Source organism: Desmodus rotundus, chromosome 1, assembly GCF_022682495.2.
Source record: "Desmodus rotundus isolate HL8 chromosome 1, HLdesRot8A.1, whole genome shotgun sequence".
In the NCBI taxonomy this organism is placed as follows: Eukaryota; Metazoa; Chordata; class Mammalia; order Chiroptera; family Phyllostomidae; genus Desmodus; species Desmodus rotundus.
The window spans coordinates 151034580-151052659 of record NC_071387.1 but is presented as its reverse complement, the minus strand read 5'-3'; the positions used below and the strand labels follow the sequence as shown (position 1 = coordinate 151052659).

Below are 18080 nucleotides of genomic sequence, written 5' to 3'. Positions count from 1 at the left end.
ACAGGCACTTTCCCCTTTGCATATCTAAATCCCTCCTGGCATCTGCTTCTTTGGGAATTTGAGCCAGTATAAAGTGCTTGTAATTCCAGCCACCATATTAAACTTTATGCATCATTATTTCATTTAATCTCCACAACAGCCCTGTGAAGACATTATTACTATTCCCATAGTAGTAATTCCCATAGTAATAATGAAGACATTATTACTATTTATTTCCTTATTTTACAAAAGAGACGGGGCGGGGGAGGTTAAGAATAGTATAGGAAACAGAGAAGCCAAAGAACTTATATGTACAACCGATGGACATGAACTAAGAGGTGGGTGGAATGCTGGAGGGTGGGGGGTTACAGGGTTTCTTTCCTTATTTTACAAATAAGGAAAGAAAAGTAACTTTCCCAGTGTCACACAATTAGTGACAGAGCTGGGATTTGAACTGAGTTCTATTTGACTTCATAGTTGGAGCCGCAGACCTTATTTTAAAGCAATTAGACTTTATTAAATAACAACAAAAAATACGAGACCGATCTCTAATATAATTTTTCTGATGCCTATGTGCTCATACACATTATCACATTTAATCCTAATAAATCCATAGAGTTGATGTTACCTTTTACAAATAGACAAATTGGGGCTCAAGGAATTTAAGTAACTTCTTAAGATCATAGAAGTTCATGAGTTTGAGCTCATGTTCAGGTGGTCTCTGAATTCCACCCCTTTATGTTATACTCCTTTACCTAATTAATCAAAATAGCAAATAGATAATTTGGATGAGAACTTAATTCAGCAAAAAATCCCCAAAGGATTTAAACAGCTGTATGTTTGTTCTCAATTCCTGTGGGGGTGTATGTAAATATATAGATACTATAGCAATAATTCAGAACATTTCCTAAGCTGCCTCTCTCCTTATTTACTTGTATTTTAACTGAAGTTTATGAGGATATAGCTTGAGCATTGTTTCAAAACCTGTCTCCAATAACCTATCAACAGTTGAGGCTGGGAGGCAGTATTCTTTTTCCACATTCTCATGCTTCTTAATATAATTATAATTCTTGCCTTTGCCTGCAGACTCAAAAACTTCCCTTAACCAGAGTCAACTGGTGAGGTGAGTCAGCAGTCTGCAGAATCTTTACTTCTAATGTTTCCCAGAAACAAACAGTATACAGGCTAGCAGCAGTCTGCATTCTGACAGGCAGAGACTGATGCTGAACAGCCTGGGAGTAACTCAATGGTATTTGAATGCTAGAAAGGGGATGGGGTTTTTGTGGGGTTTTTTGTTTTGTTTTGTTTTGCTATTTGTAGAGCAGGCATCACAGAAGGTCATGGAGCAGAAAGGAGGGCCAGAGCACAAGAAGGAGAGGCACATCCAAGCCTGACCCCATCATGGTGGTCCTAGAATTACTCCTGGGAGAGAAGAGCCTAAGGGTCCTCTACCCAGTTCACCCTGTGACTTTAAATGGGAAAACTGAGGCTCAGAGAGAAGCAAATGGTTGCTTAGGATCACAGACATCAGGAAGGATCAGGAGCCACAGAGGAGACAGCAAGAAGGGGCGAGAAGACCTCAGAACTTGAGAGGTTCAGAACCCCATTGCCATCACAGCTGGGTCCCAGCACCAAGCCCCCACCCTCTCTATGTGCTTGTGGACCAGTCCCAATGTGAGTCCATGTCCCGTTAGGGAGGAGGCCCAGATATGGGGAGATAGATGTCCCCTCAGAGTTCCCTCCCACCTCTGGACCAACCTGAGCAGAGTTCACCAAAAAGAGAGGGGTGCTCCCCAGCAAGCAGGGGACCCGGATGGGGATGGGGGTCAGTGGGCAAGTGAAGAGCTGGGGCTGGAGTGGGATCATGGGCAATTTTTCATTTATTTGTATATTCTTATTTCTGTAACAAAAGGGTGTTATTTCCACAACAAAGAAATCAAATGGCAACCCCATTCTCCACCTCATCTTCATTATTCACACAAATCATTGCTTATTGTGAAAAGCCTAATATCTTTAGCATGATCACACTATTATCCAGAACTTACCCTAAACTCAGCTTTTTTCCTTTTTACTATTAGCCTACACATATGAAGTGAAGTAGCCACTATTTTCTTCTCTGTCACCTTTCATCCTTCAATGGAACACTCTTCCATCTTGTCCCCTTACCAAAATCCTTATCATCCTTTGAGGTCCAAAGTCAGCATTACCTTCTTCATCATGTCTTTCCCTATCTTTCCTCCTAGAAGCAAATTTTTTGTCTGTTTTCCCATCATGTTCTGTGTTCAATGATCATACATAAACTTCGCTCATACTACAATAACTATTGGTGTATATACCTTTATCTTTCCTAGTAGACTGGCTAACTTATAAAGCATTTTATATCCACCAATCTTCTCTTATCCTTACAAGATTAGGGGGAAAGAGAATTAATATTCATTTATAATGGCAACTGTGTGCCAGACAATGTGTTTGAGGCTTTCTGTATGTCATTGCACTTAACCCTCACAGCACTGTCTTGGATCCATTTCACATGTGAAAGCATAAGCTCACAAGGTTCACTGACTTACTGGGGTCATAAGCTAGCCAAAAGTATGGCTGAGATTTTTGTGTTGTTTAAATTTTGGTTTGTTGTTTTCATTACAAAAACATAATTGTACATCTACCAATGTTGAAGAAACAAATACATACATGTAAAACTCCACTCATGGTTTTCTAGCACACTAGAACTGCTGTATTGAGTTAATACTTAAGAGTCAACTAAAGTCAGTGGATTTTAGAACTGGAAGGGACCTTATAGACCATCTAATCCAACCACTGAATGTTATAGATGAGAGAAATGATCTTCAGAGAAATAAAATTCCCTGTGTATACATATACCTAGTTAGTAGACAAGCCAGGATTAAAACCCAATTGGAGGCATATAGCAAAGTGGTTAAGATTATGGTCTTTAAAAAAACTGTGGTACATTTACCCAATGGAATACTAAGCAGCAGAAAGAAAGAAGGAACTCCTACCCTTTGGGACAGCATGGATGGAACTGGACAGCATTATCTAAGTGAAATAAGCCAGGTGGCAAAAGACAAATACCATATGATCTCACCTACAAGTGGAAGCTAATGAACAAAACAAACAAGTGAGAAAAATAGAACCAGAGGCATGGAAATAAGGAACAAAATGACAGTGACCAGAGGGGAGAGAGTAAGGGGATGACAGCAGAAAAAAGAGAAAAGGTCTAGTCAAGGAACAAGTATAAAGGACTCATGGACATGGACAAGAAGGTCCATGGCGGGGGGTGGGGGGGGGCGAGGGGGATAGCAATGGGGGAAATTGGAACAACTAATTAAACAACAAAAAAAAGACTTGAAAAAAAAAGAATTTGGTCTTTGGAGTCAGCATTGGTTCAAATCACAGCTCTGATACTTAATGATTGTGTGTAACCTATGATGATTCATAAATCTTATCCTTGCTTCAGATTTTTCATCTACAAAAGGAAGATAATAAAATCCTATAGTGCTGTGAGGATTAAATGTAACACTGCATAGAAGAATGTAAGCAACAATAAATATTGCATATTCTCTTATAGCCTGTCTCATTGTCCAGTCTTCTTTATAGGATACCACCATTGCTTTTTCTGGATAACTGTGAAGTGGACATAGTATTTCGAAGTCAAGGTGTGTAGCAATAAATAAGTATGCATTTATCTATGTGATAAGTCCCTTTTAAAAAACACATATACAAGTACTTCTCTGTAGATATTCATTTTTAAATTGTTCATTCAGTGTTTATTAAGACCCTACTTACTACATGTTAGGCAGAGCACTACATAGCTGCGTAAAAAACTGATATAACCTCAACCTTCATAAGCACTGAAATGTGACTGAAAACAAAATATTGCTGAGATCTACCTATGGGATATGCAAAGCAAATATCTTTCATACAGTTAAGTTAATACAATATAGTAAAATGCACATTAGAATTTGAGACTAGTTATATACATTTTGTGTTCTTGTGTCTTTCAGTAAAACAAGATATTCTTTCAAATCGTTCTGTCATTTCCATTATTTGTCATTTCAACTATATTTTAGTGAATTCTCTGACAATTAGGCTATTTCTATTTCTCTACATTAAGTAAAATATTGGAATGTGTAGGTTTAATTAAGCACATTCCCTAAAAATGTATGGTAATTACCATCTGTCTAAAGATTATATGAGTAGGAGAGAATAGTTTTGCTAATAACCAATAGATAACAACAGTTCTTTACAGGACATTACAAAATTCAATTTATGAATTTGTGCTCATTCACTCACTTTCTCTTTCTCCATGAATACACACCATGCACATCTATATAAATGTGTATGAAAAATTGCCTAAAGATATAGCTGATATAGCTAGATTTAGAGTCACCAATATACTGATGGTCTCTAGATTGCTTATATTTGTTTGAGTTAGGATAACAAAACTGGCCAAGGATCAACACAAAAAAGAAATTGAATTATTCACATGTTATACCTTATGGTAATTCCTAAAATCCCTAAAAGATCCCTTCATCCTTAACACACTGACATAAGGAACTAATTCCTTACTTCCTTAACACAAGAATGTGACATATCATCTATCCAATTTTATAGAGAGTGTGAGAGTGAAAATGATTCTGTTATGATTATTATGAGCACGGTAAAGAAACCAAAGTGTACAGTTGGGTAGATTGGGTTCAAATCTCAATTGTTATTTAATTGCATAATTTGTGGGGTCATCTTTGAGTATCAGTCACACATCTTTGGGTGTCAATATAAAACATTTGCAAAATAGGGATAAAATGATTTTTCTCATAGAAGTATAGTAAGTTTAAATAACATAATGAATGTAAAGTGCCTGGCAGACAATAGCTCTTTGTGGTTAGTATTAGTGGCTGGCTATATTAATTTGAAAGGAGGTATCACAAATCAAGAGTAATGATTTAAAAAAAAATCAGTGCCCACTTAAAAACTAGTTGCTATATAGAAACATGTACCCTCCCTTAAATTATTACAATCTTTTCAACTGGAGAAATAAAGGAAAAACACAAGATTCAATAAAAATGGCAAAACTGAGATTAAAGGAGGTTATAAAAATTTGTTCAGTTATTAATCAACAAGATTAAACTTGGTGCAGTACTTTCAAAAAGTAAGAAGGCACTTGCTGATGCATCAGAGGCCTTGAATTGAATAACTTTATTGCTTTGTTCTTTATGGTAGAGTTATCCTTAGAACTTATTTTATAACTGGATGTTTTGAAAAAAAATAAATCAGCTGGCTTTTCTGAAAGAGAGAGATTATTTGAATATAAGGTGGTGAAGAGTGAAAACTATTTACCTGAAGAAACGGCATTACTCAAAGAAAGAGTCTCCAAGGTTTACTACATCACGTTTTTTGGGGGAATTTTTGTTTGTTTTTTAATCTTGGGTTGAATGAGCACTTTGCCTCATATTATCCCTTTGCTGGAAGCAATTTCTCTTTACAACTATTCTGCCTACCTCAGATCTCCAACCAAAATTCTCCTGAATCCTTCGTTATCTAGGAAGCCCGGGGCAGTGAGCCAGCACTCCTTTCAAAAAGGTGCACCAAATTCCTCTTCACTGGTATTTCCAAAAGGTGAAACATGTACTTAAAGTGCATGCTGGAAATTTTAAGCTTGTTCTCCATCTCATTAGGTGACAGCAACCAGGAAAATAAAAGCCATTCTCACCCAATTCAAAACTGCAGCGGGAACGCTGAATTAACTCTAAATCAGGCACGACCCCCTCATCCAACTTCCAAAATGTTTGTAAAAAGGGCGTCCACCACTGCCTCCTTATCAGGCACTGCAACCCAAGGCAATGGAAACAGTACCCAGGAAAAGGAGTGGTAAAGCAACTTTCGAAAATCGAGAATGGCAAACCCTGCCAACGGGAGAGTAAGAACACTGATTATTGGTAGAGAGACTAGGTACTAAACCGAGTTGGGGTACCTGTGTCTTTGGCGTTGTTTAGCAGGGACACTTGGGAACAGGAGGTCAATTTCTAACTTGGAGATAGATACTGCGAGTGAAAAAGATGGTAAGCCGAGATCACAGGGCCTTCTCTAGCAGCACAGAGGATTAAGCGCCACAGTGTTGGATGGGGACTCCCTGGTTCAACCTTCTCCCGCTCACTTCTAGGTCCAGAAAAAATGCTGTACGGTGTCCGGAAATAGCAGGCCCAGGAGGCAATTATTATAAAAATCACTTACCGTATCCCACCTCGTGCGCTGATCTAGCAGGAGGCTGGCCAGCCCACTAGACTCTAGCTGGGCGCCCTCTCAGACCACCTGACGACGGCTGGATAGCGTCACTGACAACCACCCGGAAGTAACACAACAGCTTCCGGGGCCAGGAGCGCGCGGCGGGAAATTATTTCCCAGAGCCCGGATTAGCGAAGCAGCGACTGCTGCAGCGCCAGTCGTCTCCCCTGTCACCACCGCCACCCGAAGGAAGCAAGACACTCCGGCCTGGAAGGTAAAGGGCCTCAGGTCGGAAGACACAGTGTACCCTGACTGTGGGGATGTTTCCTCCGTGCCCCCGAAGTTTCTTCCACTCCCGGCTGTGAGGCTGGGAAGGGGCTGGGGTGAGCAGCTGCGGCGCTACCTCTTGGGCTTTCCTCAGCCGCTGTTCCTTTTTCGCGAGAGGAGGAGGCTCCCGCACGTAGGTGGGCTGCTGTCTCAGACCCCGCCCCACTCCGCCCGCGCTGCAGAGGGGTGGCCACAGACCCCCCTCTGCAGTGCAGGGCTGAGCAGCTTCCCCGCCTCCTATTTGCGCTGCTCTGCAGCTCAGTCCCCTGCAAGCCTGGAGCTAGGCCTCCGCGTCTATCGTTTCCATAGAACCGACTGGGACGCTTCTCCCTGAGTCCCAGATTCTTGGCTGCTTTCCATAATTTCGCGTCACTGCAGGTGGCTGGGATCCCCCGGGCCCACCTCCCTGTGACGAGGAAAATGGTGTCATTCTTTTCTTCATAGTAGAATTTTTAAACGTATTCAGTTGGTAGTCAGCATATCTCTGCAGCTTACTGTAGGCCTTTAAACAGAACCGACGTACAAACACGTTCCCCTAAAAAGGGGGGAGGGCTGTGTTCCTGGGGATTATAATATTTTAGCTGCGTGAAGGCTTGGAACAAGACTTAATGGTAATTATGCCATTTCTTTCACTTCCAAAGTCTCTGATTAAATATTGACAAAAAAATTGGCCTTCCTCGGGTACTCCAAATCAGAATTTGACGCAAAAATTAGAGCTTGATTTCGGAAGGTCCAAGCGTGCTCACTCGCTCTCTCCCTCTTTTTCTCTCCTCAAACAGATGACTATTCTATACCAACAAAAGGAAAAAAAAATTTTTTTTTACCGTTGAGACTTTAGGGGTGGAAAGTAAACAGTGTTTACAGTATACGTGTGACACACTACCTTGTGAACTTTTTCGTTTGTTATTACGTTATGCCTCAATTCCTAGAAGTGTCTTTTGATGTGCAGGACGTTCCCATTTTAGGAAAGTTTGACTAACCTGTATTGCAGGTGTTCAGTACATAAATTGGTAGTTTTGGGTGGATTTTTATAAGGGAATTAATGTCATGTCTAAGTTAACTCCATTTAAATGAACTTGGATGTTTAAATACTTGAATGTGTACATTTTAATTGTAAAGACAGCCTTTAGTAATGCAAATAAACCCCTGTTATACCTGTTTTCTAAATCCACTTTATCTTTCGCCTTGTCCACTTAGATCATATGATTAAATATTTTCCTACTTCCCTAAAGCGAAAAGCATAAATCTTGTGAAAGAGTCTTTGAGGTGGTGAAATGTGGGTACTTTTCAAATTGAAATTGAAACTCTTAAGATTTCATAATAAGTATCCACAATTTCCACCAGTATCTAAAAACATTGGCTTTTAGAAAACCAATAGTATGACTATTAATTACAGTATTTTCTTGATTATTCTGAGATAGTCTTCACTATTTAAAGATTTGTAAAATAAAATCAACAATTCCCTACAGGGAATAATTCCCTATTATTCTCTGAATAATAAAACCTAAAGGTAGTGAAGAAACCTCTCCCTCAAAAATATATCAAATGTAATATTATGTTACTCTTGTAATTGACTCTCCTTAAATATGCTAATAGAAAATATATGCTACAAAATACACTAAGTACTGTTTCTTCCCTTAAAGGACATCTTCCTGCTTAAAAGTAAAATATTCCTAAAACTTTTAGATTTACATAATTTTTACTTTCTTTATATCAAAATTATTTGAAATAAAAATACACGTTTTTTTAAAAGGTGGCAATTGTTATTTTATTATTAACAATTACATAATAGTTTTTAAAAATTTTTTGATGAAGATGAAAAGCCCATATGCATTAGTCTAGTGATTAATTAATGTCAAATCCATTTTGAGAGGAAAATAATGAAAACTTTCTTTTTTATAAGGAAAAAAATGTCACTTGATTTTGGCTAGAAATGCTTTGAAAGGTTAGACATTAGTGTTATTTTTCTGAAATTAATTTATAATTGTTTAAATATTTTCAGTGATATTGCTGATCTAAATGTCTTACCACCTGCATAGCATATTCCTTTCTGTGCAATTTATTTTCTCTTACACTAGCTGAGAATAGATTTCTTTGTAAAATTATATTGTGGTTAAAAGTATTAGACAAAATTCTGATACCTAATTCAGAATGGTATTGCAGAAAAGGCTTATAGTTTTTGCACCATTTTAGATTTTTGAATCTTGGTTTCACCGTTTACTAGTTGTGCAGCCTTGAGCTAGTTTCTTAATTTCTCGGATTCTCCAGTATCCTTAACTTGTATATGAAGGATAAACAACACTTAAATTGTTGAGAAGGAAATGAACTAAATACATGAAGTGTACAGACTGCAGGAGGTCCTCCGACCTGTTCAGCTTCAGACCTTAATGCTTCTACTAAGTAATACAAAATTCCTAGGATACTGAAGCAGGTGTGACTGTCATCCCTGTGGCTAACCAGTACCTACTGTCCATTCTTTTTTCCCTGGACATCATACCTCCTTCAGGGGTAAAAGGTCCCTTTATCAGTAAAGCTAGCAACTCCAGTCTAGTCTGTTCTTTGTACGATACTGGATTTAATGGATATATCCATAAATCCTCTTAGCTGATCATTTCTTCCTCACTATAGTCACTTGGCTGCTGCTTCTCCACTTCTTCAAGTACTGCCAAATTTACTGTAGAGACTGATCATGACTGCTTCTTTTCCAAATAATGTCATTGAAGTAAGAACATCCCCCACGTTTCTCCACTGCAGACCTCAATAAAATAATTAATTTATATTTGTACACTCACATGCACATTCCTTATCTTTGAAGGATGGGGCAGGAAACAGACTTTGCATCTCTTTAAAAAAAAAATCCAAAGGCCAACAGAATGAAATTAAAACAAAGGCCTAATTTCACTCCTCAGTGAAAAGAGTACAGAATTCCTAAACTCCACTTGATGTTATAGCATTCAGAGCCAAATAGTATTTTACTCACACAGTATGAGTATTGTGATTAATGTCTACTTTTGCAGTATTAGTTAAAACAGAGATCCAACACTTTAACTGACTTTTTTTAGTTTTAGCACTTTTTTACTTTCCCAGTTAAATTCCTTAGGTAACACGAATCATGAAAATCTTTCAAACTTGAATTCAGAGCAGCAGTATTGGTTGTATTCAAGGCATGGTGTATTCTTTCCAGGAGAGGTTATTAAAGGTATTTTCCTTAGGTTTAAAATAAAAAAAGAAGTAGGTTCAAAATTAAAATAGTTCACTTGAATTTCAACAAACATTAAGAAACGGCTGGTTTGCCCTAAAACTGTAGAGCCTTAAAACTATGAAAAATACTCAGTGGCATGGAAAAATGATCACAATATAATTTTATATAAAAACTAAGGGAACTAGATATTTAAATTTTGTGATATATATATTCATACTTGCGCATAAAACCTGCAAGTCAAACTCCTTTCCCCACCCCCATATATTAACAGTGGTATTATAGGATGAAGGAATTAGAGATTATTTTAATCATTATACTTTGTAGTATTTTTCAGGTTTTCTATAATAAGCATATGTTAATTTAGATGAGGGCAAATCAGTAAAACTTATTTTGAAGGAAAATTTTAGTTCTTAAATGCAAATATAAACTATAAACTTTTAATAAAGTTTAAGGGATTTATAAACTTTATAAATCTTAGTTATCTTAGTTAATAGCATAAAACTTGTAAGATGCATTATATTCTCAAAGTTCTATAATACCCTATGACTGGTCATAAAAGATATTTTAATGCACAGTAGGAAAAGTTTCTCCTTATTTTCCTACTGCAGGCCTCTTTTAAAGCATCTCTTTAGCCCCCCCCTTTTTTTTTTTGTAGCATTTTCCTCTTTAGCCCAACTGTTACACCCTGCACTTTGAATTCTCCCTCTTGTATTCATAATCTGTATTCCCGCCTCTACTTTTCTCTGAGTTTTCTTTTCAACATATCATGGCTATGTGTCATTTTTTAAGTGTGTTCTAGCTATGTGTCATAAAGAATTCATAAGACCTAAAAAGCAAGTGCATAATGTTCTTAATTATGATGAATGCTATAGGTTTATTTGCATTTCTAACTGGCACCAACTGCAATGGAATTTCAGGCATCAGGGATAGGCCCATGTGGGAGATATTTTGGGAAAGTCCACACCACAGAGACAGTTGCTTGCTCTGCATAAATGCCAACTCTGTTCACAATCATTATCTCCTTAGTTGTGTGTATTATATGGTTCAAGGTAAGTGACTAGATTTTGTTTTAATTACTACAGTATTTTTAAAAATTACTACAAAAGCATTTCCTTGTAATTAAAAATCTAGTATATAATTTTTAATTTTTTCATAGTAAAGATAACATTTAACTGTTAAGTAAATGTTCTTTTTTTTTTCACACCCCTCTCCTTTGTTGTGTTCGGATGGTATCTTCTGTGTGAATGCTTGAAGGACCACCTCTTATAAGTTCTAGAAAAATACATAATTTCCCTAGAAATACCACTGGTACAATTACATTGCAGTATATTTACTTTCTTTCTTGTGTTGGAAGACTTCTAGAAGTTACCTCTTAATCCTCCATACCCCAGAATATATGACCTGTACAAAACTTGACCCTACTTTTAAGGACTTGGGTCATTGATAGGTATTACACCAGTTGTATATAGTGTTCTGTTTGGGTTCATTGACATATTAGGCTACTGTTTATTGTTTTCTTAATCCTGCAGGATCATAGAAAGAACCATTAAACCACTAATTTTATAAATGTAAACAAATTATCCATATATTTATATATGTCTATTTTTATATATGTAGATACCAATTTTCCTATGGAACTGTATGACTTAGATCTGTGAGCTAGGCTGTTAGTTCATCATATAATATGATATTAAGAAGCATCGCTAAATGTATTGTAAATGCTGTGGCTTCAAGTAGATCATTTTATTATAGGAAGCTATTATATTAGGTTATTGGAATTTGTTCTTTAATCTTTGCTACTGACTGTATGGTATCACTAGGATTCAAAAATCTGTGAAAGTTAAGCAGAAAGCCCAATTTTTCTGATAAACTTGTGAATAAATATGTATTCTGATTACTTTTAATATTCATATTTTAATGAATATGAATGAATCATTTTTAATATTCATAATGTTTGAATCAGGATGCCCTGTTATTTCAGCTATATTTCTTCCCCTTCCTCTTTGCTTGTTTAATTTCAGTTTCATGTTTAATTGTTTTTCAAAGGAAAGAAATTGCTTTACAAAGCCTTTGCAGATTTCTACTGTTAAGCACAGTTGGTCCTGTTTTTATTGTATTATGGACTCCTTGACACCAAATGTTCTTAAATATACGAAGTGGGTATATTTATTTCATTATAAAGATTATAAGATTTAAGGTGTAAACTTTGCATTATACACTGACTCTAGAAAGTCTAAATCACTTAATTATTTTTGCATCAAACCAAAAAATATTATAAAATGTCACCTTGTTAATGATAAACATTCAAATTGTAAAATGGCATTAATTTTATCTAGAACAGGAACATACTATGATAGATTGTTTTTTATATAGTTCTATAGAAAATATATTTAATTCTCAGGAGGCAGAACAATAAAACTTAAAGGACAACTTTTAAATAAAACTTGAGTAGCATTACAGTGATTTTCTTACTGCTTTCTATATATTCTGATTATCACTACTTTTTCTATTACTAGATTTTAGATTTAGGCAAGATTTTAGGTCTTTAAAACTACCCAAACTTCTCTTCTTTAACAATATTACTTGAAATAGCCTCCTAAAGAGCTTATGGAACTCTTGAATACATAAATAAAGTGCATGTAGTAGGTAAATTATATATGGTCAAAACACTCATATTCCTCAGATAAAAGTGACTTTCAACAATTATAAAAACACTTAGACATGCCTTTTTCCTTCAATACCAAGATGATATTCACAGATAGGTTGAATTTTACTTGTCTAGTACTTCTGAAAGGACCTATTATTTTCTAGAGGAAATTTGCTTAAGTGATTTATTTAAATAATTTCCTAGAATTCATGAAAATATTCTCCCTAGTTATGATCATATGCCTTATAATCCACATATGGCCTTATTGTATGTGTGTTAATATGTGGTCTGCATCATACTAAATTATTATCTCTAAAAACAGCATATTCTTTGTAGAGTTTTTTTGTATTACCAGTCATATTAATGGGTTTTATCACTGAAAAACTGTGTTATTTAACCCATGAAAACAGTATTTAAAAACTGGATGATTAATGCAATTAGATGATTATGAATGAAGCCACTTACATTTTATTTACTGATGATAGTATTTTGCGTGTATGATTAATCATTTCATAGGACGCCAAACCCTATTATTTATACTTTATAATTTCAGATCCTTGTAACTTTTTACAAATTTTGTTTCTTTGAAGAGCCTTATCCTTTAAGATACTTTATGTTCTATATCTTGAATTTATGGATATTAGGGGGTTAATACATTACATCTCTTTTTCTCTTTTGGAACCAAGAGAGAAATATGAAATATATATATTGAGGTCAAAGATCAGCTGTTTATTGAATAAAAATTATTTTGGAGGAGGTGGCTTTGATGTGCAACTATAGTGTACTTCTTAGTACATAACCTGGATACATTTACCCACACAAGCAGTCAGTGCAGGCTACTACTGGCAACTCCTTAGGACATTTCAGAAGCATTAATATGAATGTCATTGCAAATATGCAGATATGCTGAGCAAAGCATATCTAGTTAGTTCTTTCAATCAAGTAGCTTCTCCTTCCAAAGCCAGAGGGTGGTATAGAATAGAGAAAAGCCTGAAGTGCTATTACTTTCACTGAAGTTTTTCCTCTTCCAACTTTAAGCAAGGTAAATGAGTCATTTTAAACCCTGAGTAATGCTTTATTTGTTTATAGTTAGGCTGACTTTTAAATTTTACTCTATGTGGTTCCTATATATTTAATATAAATGCACATATATTTTTAATATTTGAAAATAGAATTTCTATAAAGAAAATTGTTTTACTTCACCAGTTGTCTGTTACAAGTTCTGGGCTCAAACAGTTCTAATTTTTGAGGTGTACTTTTAATTGCCTTGAAAGAAGCCAAATGCCATTGCCCTGTTTATGACATTAATTAAATACTAATGCAGAGCTATGGTGACAAAATTGTTAGAAATGGAAGATAGCCCTGATTGCTCTAGTCCCTGCTTTCCTCATCTGTAATGAGAAACTACATGTTTTCTAAGATGCTATCTACTTTTTAAGTTCTAACCTCAGGTAACCTAATAAAAAATTGTATCCTAATTAGAAGTGCTATGAATTTTCCCTTTCTTGTGTAATACATGTGTTGTCTCAAGTAAAGCTTGCTTTATGAACTACATTTAAATATGGATTAAGGTCCCTATCAACATAAATTTGAAAACCATGTCTTTTTCTAGGTCTGCTTTGTAAATGATGAAATTAATGTGTGTGTGTGTGTGTGTGTGTGTGTGTATATAGTAGAGTTAAATATCAATTGGGAATGAGATCCAGGTTCATTATATGTACCTACTAAATTATTTAGTGTAAAGGTTATGAGGCCATGAGTTTTAATTAATTTCTCCAATGAGTTATATATATTCTTCAATACCTGTCCATGAACTTTAAAAATCAATATAAATCTGATTGTTTCATTGTTAATGAGTGTACTTATTTCACAAGCTCTTAGCAAAAACAGTGCTTCTTCTTTATTTTTATTGCTGACACTATTTGTTCCCATTTTCTTCCCCTCTGCCCCCTTCCACTGCCCTTCCCTCTGGCCATCACCACACTGTTGTCAGTATCTGTGAGTTATGTATATGTGTTCTTTGGCTAATCCCTTTACCTTCTTTCATCCAGTCTCCCCACAAAAAAACCCCCCAAAAAACAGTACCTTTAAAATGAAGCGAGTATTATACTGATATCTATATAATATATAACTAATGTATAATATAATTAGAAGAATTATATTCATCAGTGTAACTTATTGGAGAATAATGTAGTAATGTAGACTTTCCCTGTTCAAATTAGGGAAAAAAATCTCACTCTATTTAAGGTTGCACTTTGAGAAGACAACTTTTAAAACTAATTTCTATTTACATAAGCAATTTTAATATTGGTATTTATATCAAGCTTGGTATGTTTAATTCATTATATATTTAATCTAATGGTTTTAGTTTTATTTTTAGCATTCCTAAATAAGAAAAATAAATTAACCCAGTGAATAATATCTCTAATATGTTATCTTCTTTATGTGTATATATGTTAGATGGAAGATGGTGCCCCAAAGCATGTCATTCAGATGACGGGATTTAAGATGGAAGAAAAGGAAGCTCTAGGCAAATTGCTTTTAAAACTAGATTGCACTTTTATTAAGAGTGAGGTGAGTACAGAAACTTTACTTACCAAATATTGACATAGAAAAATAAAATTAAAATACTTGCCTAAAAATGATAAAGTGTCCCTTTAATATTTTAGGAATAAGAAGAATGTGTCATAAAGGAAATTTTACCTTTCTAACATTTTTTCATGTGGATTTCTCCTTCCAGAAATACAAAAATTGTACCCATCTTATAGCTGAACGCCTATGTAAGAGTGAAAAATTTTTAGCAGCTTGTGCAGCAGGTAAGTTTAACTGCCTTCCCTCCATCATAAAATATAAAAAAATCTTCATGATAAAGAAAAAGAACCATTGCCCCTAGAAAGAGTTATGTTTATGTTCTGACATTTATCTGAAAATACCTATATTTGATATTCTCTTTTGCTTTATTTTTCTGAGTTAAACTTTGTAACACATGAGAAATGTATTAAATAGGCAAAAAATATTTCTTTCACCAAATATTTTCATGTAAGTGCTTTACCTAAGAAAATATATTTTAATGAAAAGATATGAGTTGACTTCCAGCAAAGATGGAGGCATAGGTAGATACACATTGCCTCCTCCCACAACTAAAAGAAGGTCAACAGCCAATTTAAAAACTAAAAATAACCAGAATTGCCAGAAAATTGAACTGTATGGAAGTCCAACAACCAAGGGGTTAAAGAAGAAACATTCATCCAGACTGATAAGAGGGGAGGAGAGGATGCACAGCAAGGCAGTGGCTAAAAGAACGGGTGGGAGAGGCTGGCAGACTTGGTGAGGTAGCAGCTGGCGGAGCAGGTGGTCCCACATTTGCATGCGGGTAAACCAGGAAGAACAACTGTGAGTGAGACATACGAGGTAACCCAGAGTTCCAGAACAGGGAAATAAAGCCTCAAAACCTCTGACTACAAAAACCTGTGGCTGTTGTGGTGGCGGGAGAAGCTCCCAGCCTCACGGGAGAGTTCCTTGGAGATACCCACAGGTATGTTCATTGGAGGGTCCTAGAACGTACACAAACCCACCCACCCACCCAGGAATCAGCACCAGAAGGGCCCAATTTGCTTGTGGGTAGAGAGGGGGAAGTGAGTGAAAGCCAGCTGAGAGCTGAGCAAGTGGCATTGTTTCTTCTCAGACCCGTCCTACACATATAGCACCACAATTCAGTAATGTGGGTTGCCCTGTGCTCTTGAATACCTAAGGTTCCACCGCTTACTACATAACAGGCATGCAGAGACAAAAAAAAAAAAAAAAAAAGCCAGATCAAAGCTCCAAAAATAGAACTAAGCAATGAAGAGATAGCCAACTTATCAGATGCACAGTTCAAAATGCTGGTAATCAGGATGCTCACAGAATTGGTTGAATATGATTGCAAATTAGAGGAAAAAATGAAGGCTATACTAAGTGGAATAAAGGAAAATGTACAGGGAACCAGCAGTGACAGGAATGAAACTGGGACCCAACAATTTGGAACAGAAGGAAGAAAGAAACATTGAAACAGAACAGAATGAAGAAACAAGATTCAAGAACATGAGGAGAGGCTTAGGAACCTCTGGGACAACTTTAAATGTCCCAACATCTGAATCATAGGGGTGCCAGAAGGAGAAGAGGAATAGCAAGAAATTGAGAACTTATTAGAAAAAATAATGGAGAACTTCCCCAGTCTGTCAAAGGAAGTAGACTTCCAGGAAGTCCAGCAAGCTCTGAGAGTCCCAAAGAAGTTGGACCCAAGGAAGCACACACCAAGGCACATCATCGTTATGTTACCCAAGATTAAAGATAAGAGAATCTTAAAAGCAGCAAGAGAAAAGGAGACAGTCACCTACAAAGGAATTCCCATAGGCTATCAGCTGATTTCTCAGAAGAAATCTTGCAGGCAAGAAGGTGCTAGAAGCATTCGAAGTCATGAAAGTCAAGAACCTACATCCAAGATTACTCTGTCCAGCAAAGCTATCATTTAGAATGGAAAGGCAGATAAAGTGCTTCCCAGAGAAGGTCAAATTAAAGGAGTTCATCACCACCAAGCCCTTATTATATGAAATGTTAAAGGGACTTATGTAAGAAAAAGATGATCAAAAGTATGAACAGTAAAATAACAAACTCACAACTATCAACAACTGAGCCTTAAAAACTAAGCAAACAACTAGAACAAGAACAGAATCACAGAAATGGAGATCACATGGAGGGTTATCAACAGGGAAGGGGAGGGGGAGAGTGAGGGAAAAGTCCAGGAAATGAGAAGCATAAATGGTTGGTACAAAATAGACAGGGGGAGGTTAAGAATAATATAGGAAATGGAGAAGCCAAAGAACTTACCTGTACAACCCATGGACATAACTTAAGGTGGGGGAATGCTGGTGGGAGGTGGGGTACAGGGTGGGGGGCAATAAAGAGAGGGGAAAAACTGGGACAAGTGTACTAGCATAATTAGTAAAATATTTTTAAAAAAGATTTGGCACAAAATGCCAAACAAAAAAAAGCTGTTGTATCTTCAGCAGTTGTCGGTCAAGTTTCTTTTCTTTGATCTATCATTAGAATTAGTTAATGTGTTTGCTCTTCTGCTGCCTACCCTTCCACCCATGCTATAAATGACAATCATGCTACTTTATTTTTCTAAGATTTTAAATTCTGTTCTCTCTTTGACACCATTGATGTTCCTTTTATAGTTTTCTCTACTATGATTGATCTTGTGTCTTAGTATTCTGCTGGTTGCAAAAAAATAAAAATGTATTTAACTCAGGTGAATTTACCATTTTTTAGAGTAACTTACAGAAAAACACTTGGATCTATTATTAAGTCCACAAATGAAAACATACATTTTCCCTGCTGTTTAAAAAGACCATTCATTCCCAGATAAACTATAGAATGTTTGTAAATACCCTGAAAAATTCTCTACCTTATAAATTTGTTTTACAAAGTATAACAATGCTGTCAACATTATTGGAAAAGTTTTTAGCATGAGGGAGAATATAAATCTAACCCAAAATAGGGACTAAGAAGTAATCATAATTTAAATAATATTGCATTTTATTTTATTAAGCCTTTATATTTTATTTAGTAACAATTAGAATTCTAATTATTGGGGAAGATTACATACAATGTTCATTGATGTTGTAGGTCAGTATCAAAAAAATCAGG

At 35.9% G+C, this 18080-nt stretch overlaps 2 protein-coding genes across 10 annotated transcripts in view; one reads left to right on the top strand and one right to left on the bottom strand.

Moving 5' to 3' along the window:
• The window catches only part of KIAA0825 (KIAA0825 ortholog), a 381528-nt gene extending 375165 nt beyond the window's left edge, over positions 1–6363 (bottom strand). For 5 of the 6 annotated variants that reach the window (XM_045197837.2, XM_053911865.1, XM_053911868.1 and 2 more), the window contains exon 1: positions 6226–6363. The gene's annotated coding sequence lies outside the window, so the exon portion shown is untranslated. The remainder of the gene's footprint in view (positions 1–6225) is intronic. The other variant, XM_053911862.1, reaches the window with a different exon arrangement.
• Positions 6364–6404: 41 nt separating this feature from the next.
• Positions 6405–18080, top strand: part of SLF1 (SMC5-SMC6 complex localization factor 1) — a 66502-nt gene continuing 54826 nt past the window's right edge. For all 4 annotated transcript variants that reach the window (XM_045197840.2, XM_045197839.2, XM_045197838.2 and 1 more), the window contains exons 1-3: positions 6405–6490; positions 14853–14966; positions 15133–15208. In XM_045197840.2, the coding sequence (XP_045053775.2) occupies positions 14853–14966; positions 15133–15208 (190 nt within the window). In that variant the 5' untranslated portion in view covers positions 6405–6490. The remainder of the gene's footprint in view (positions 6491–14852; positions 14967–15132; positions 15209–18080) is intronic.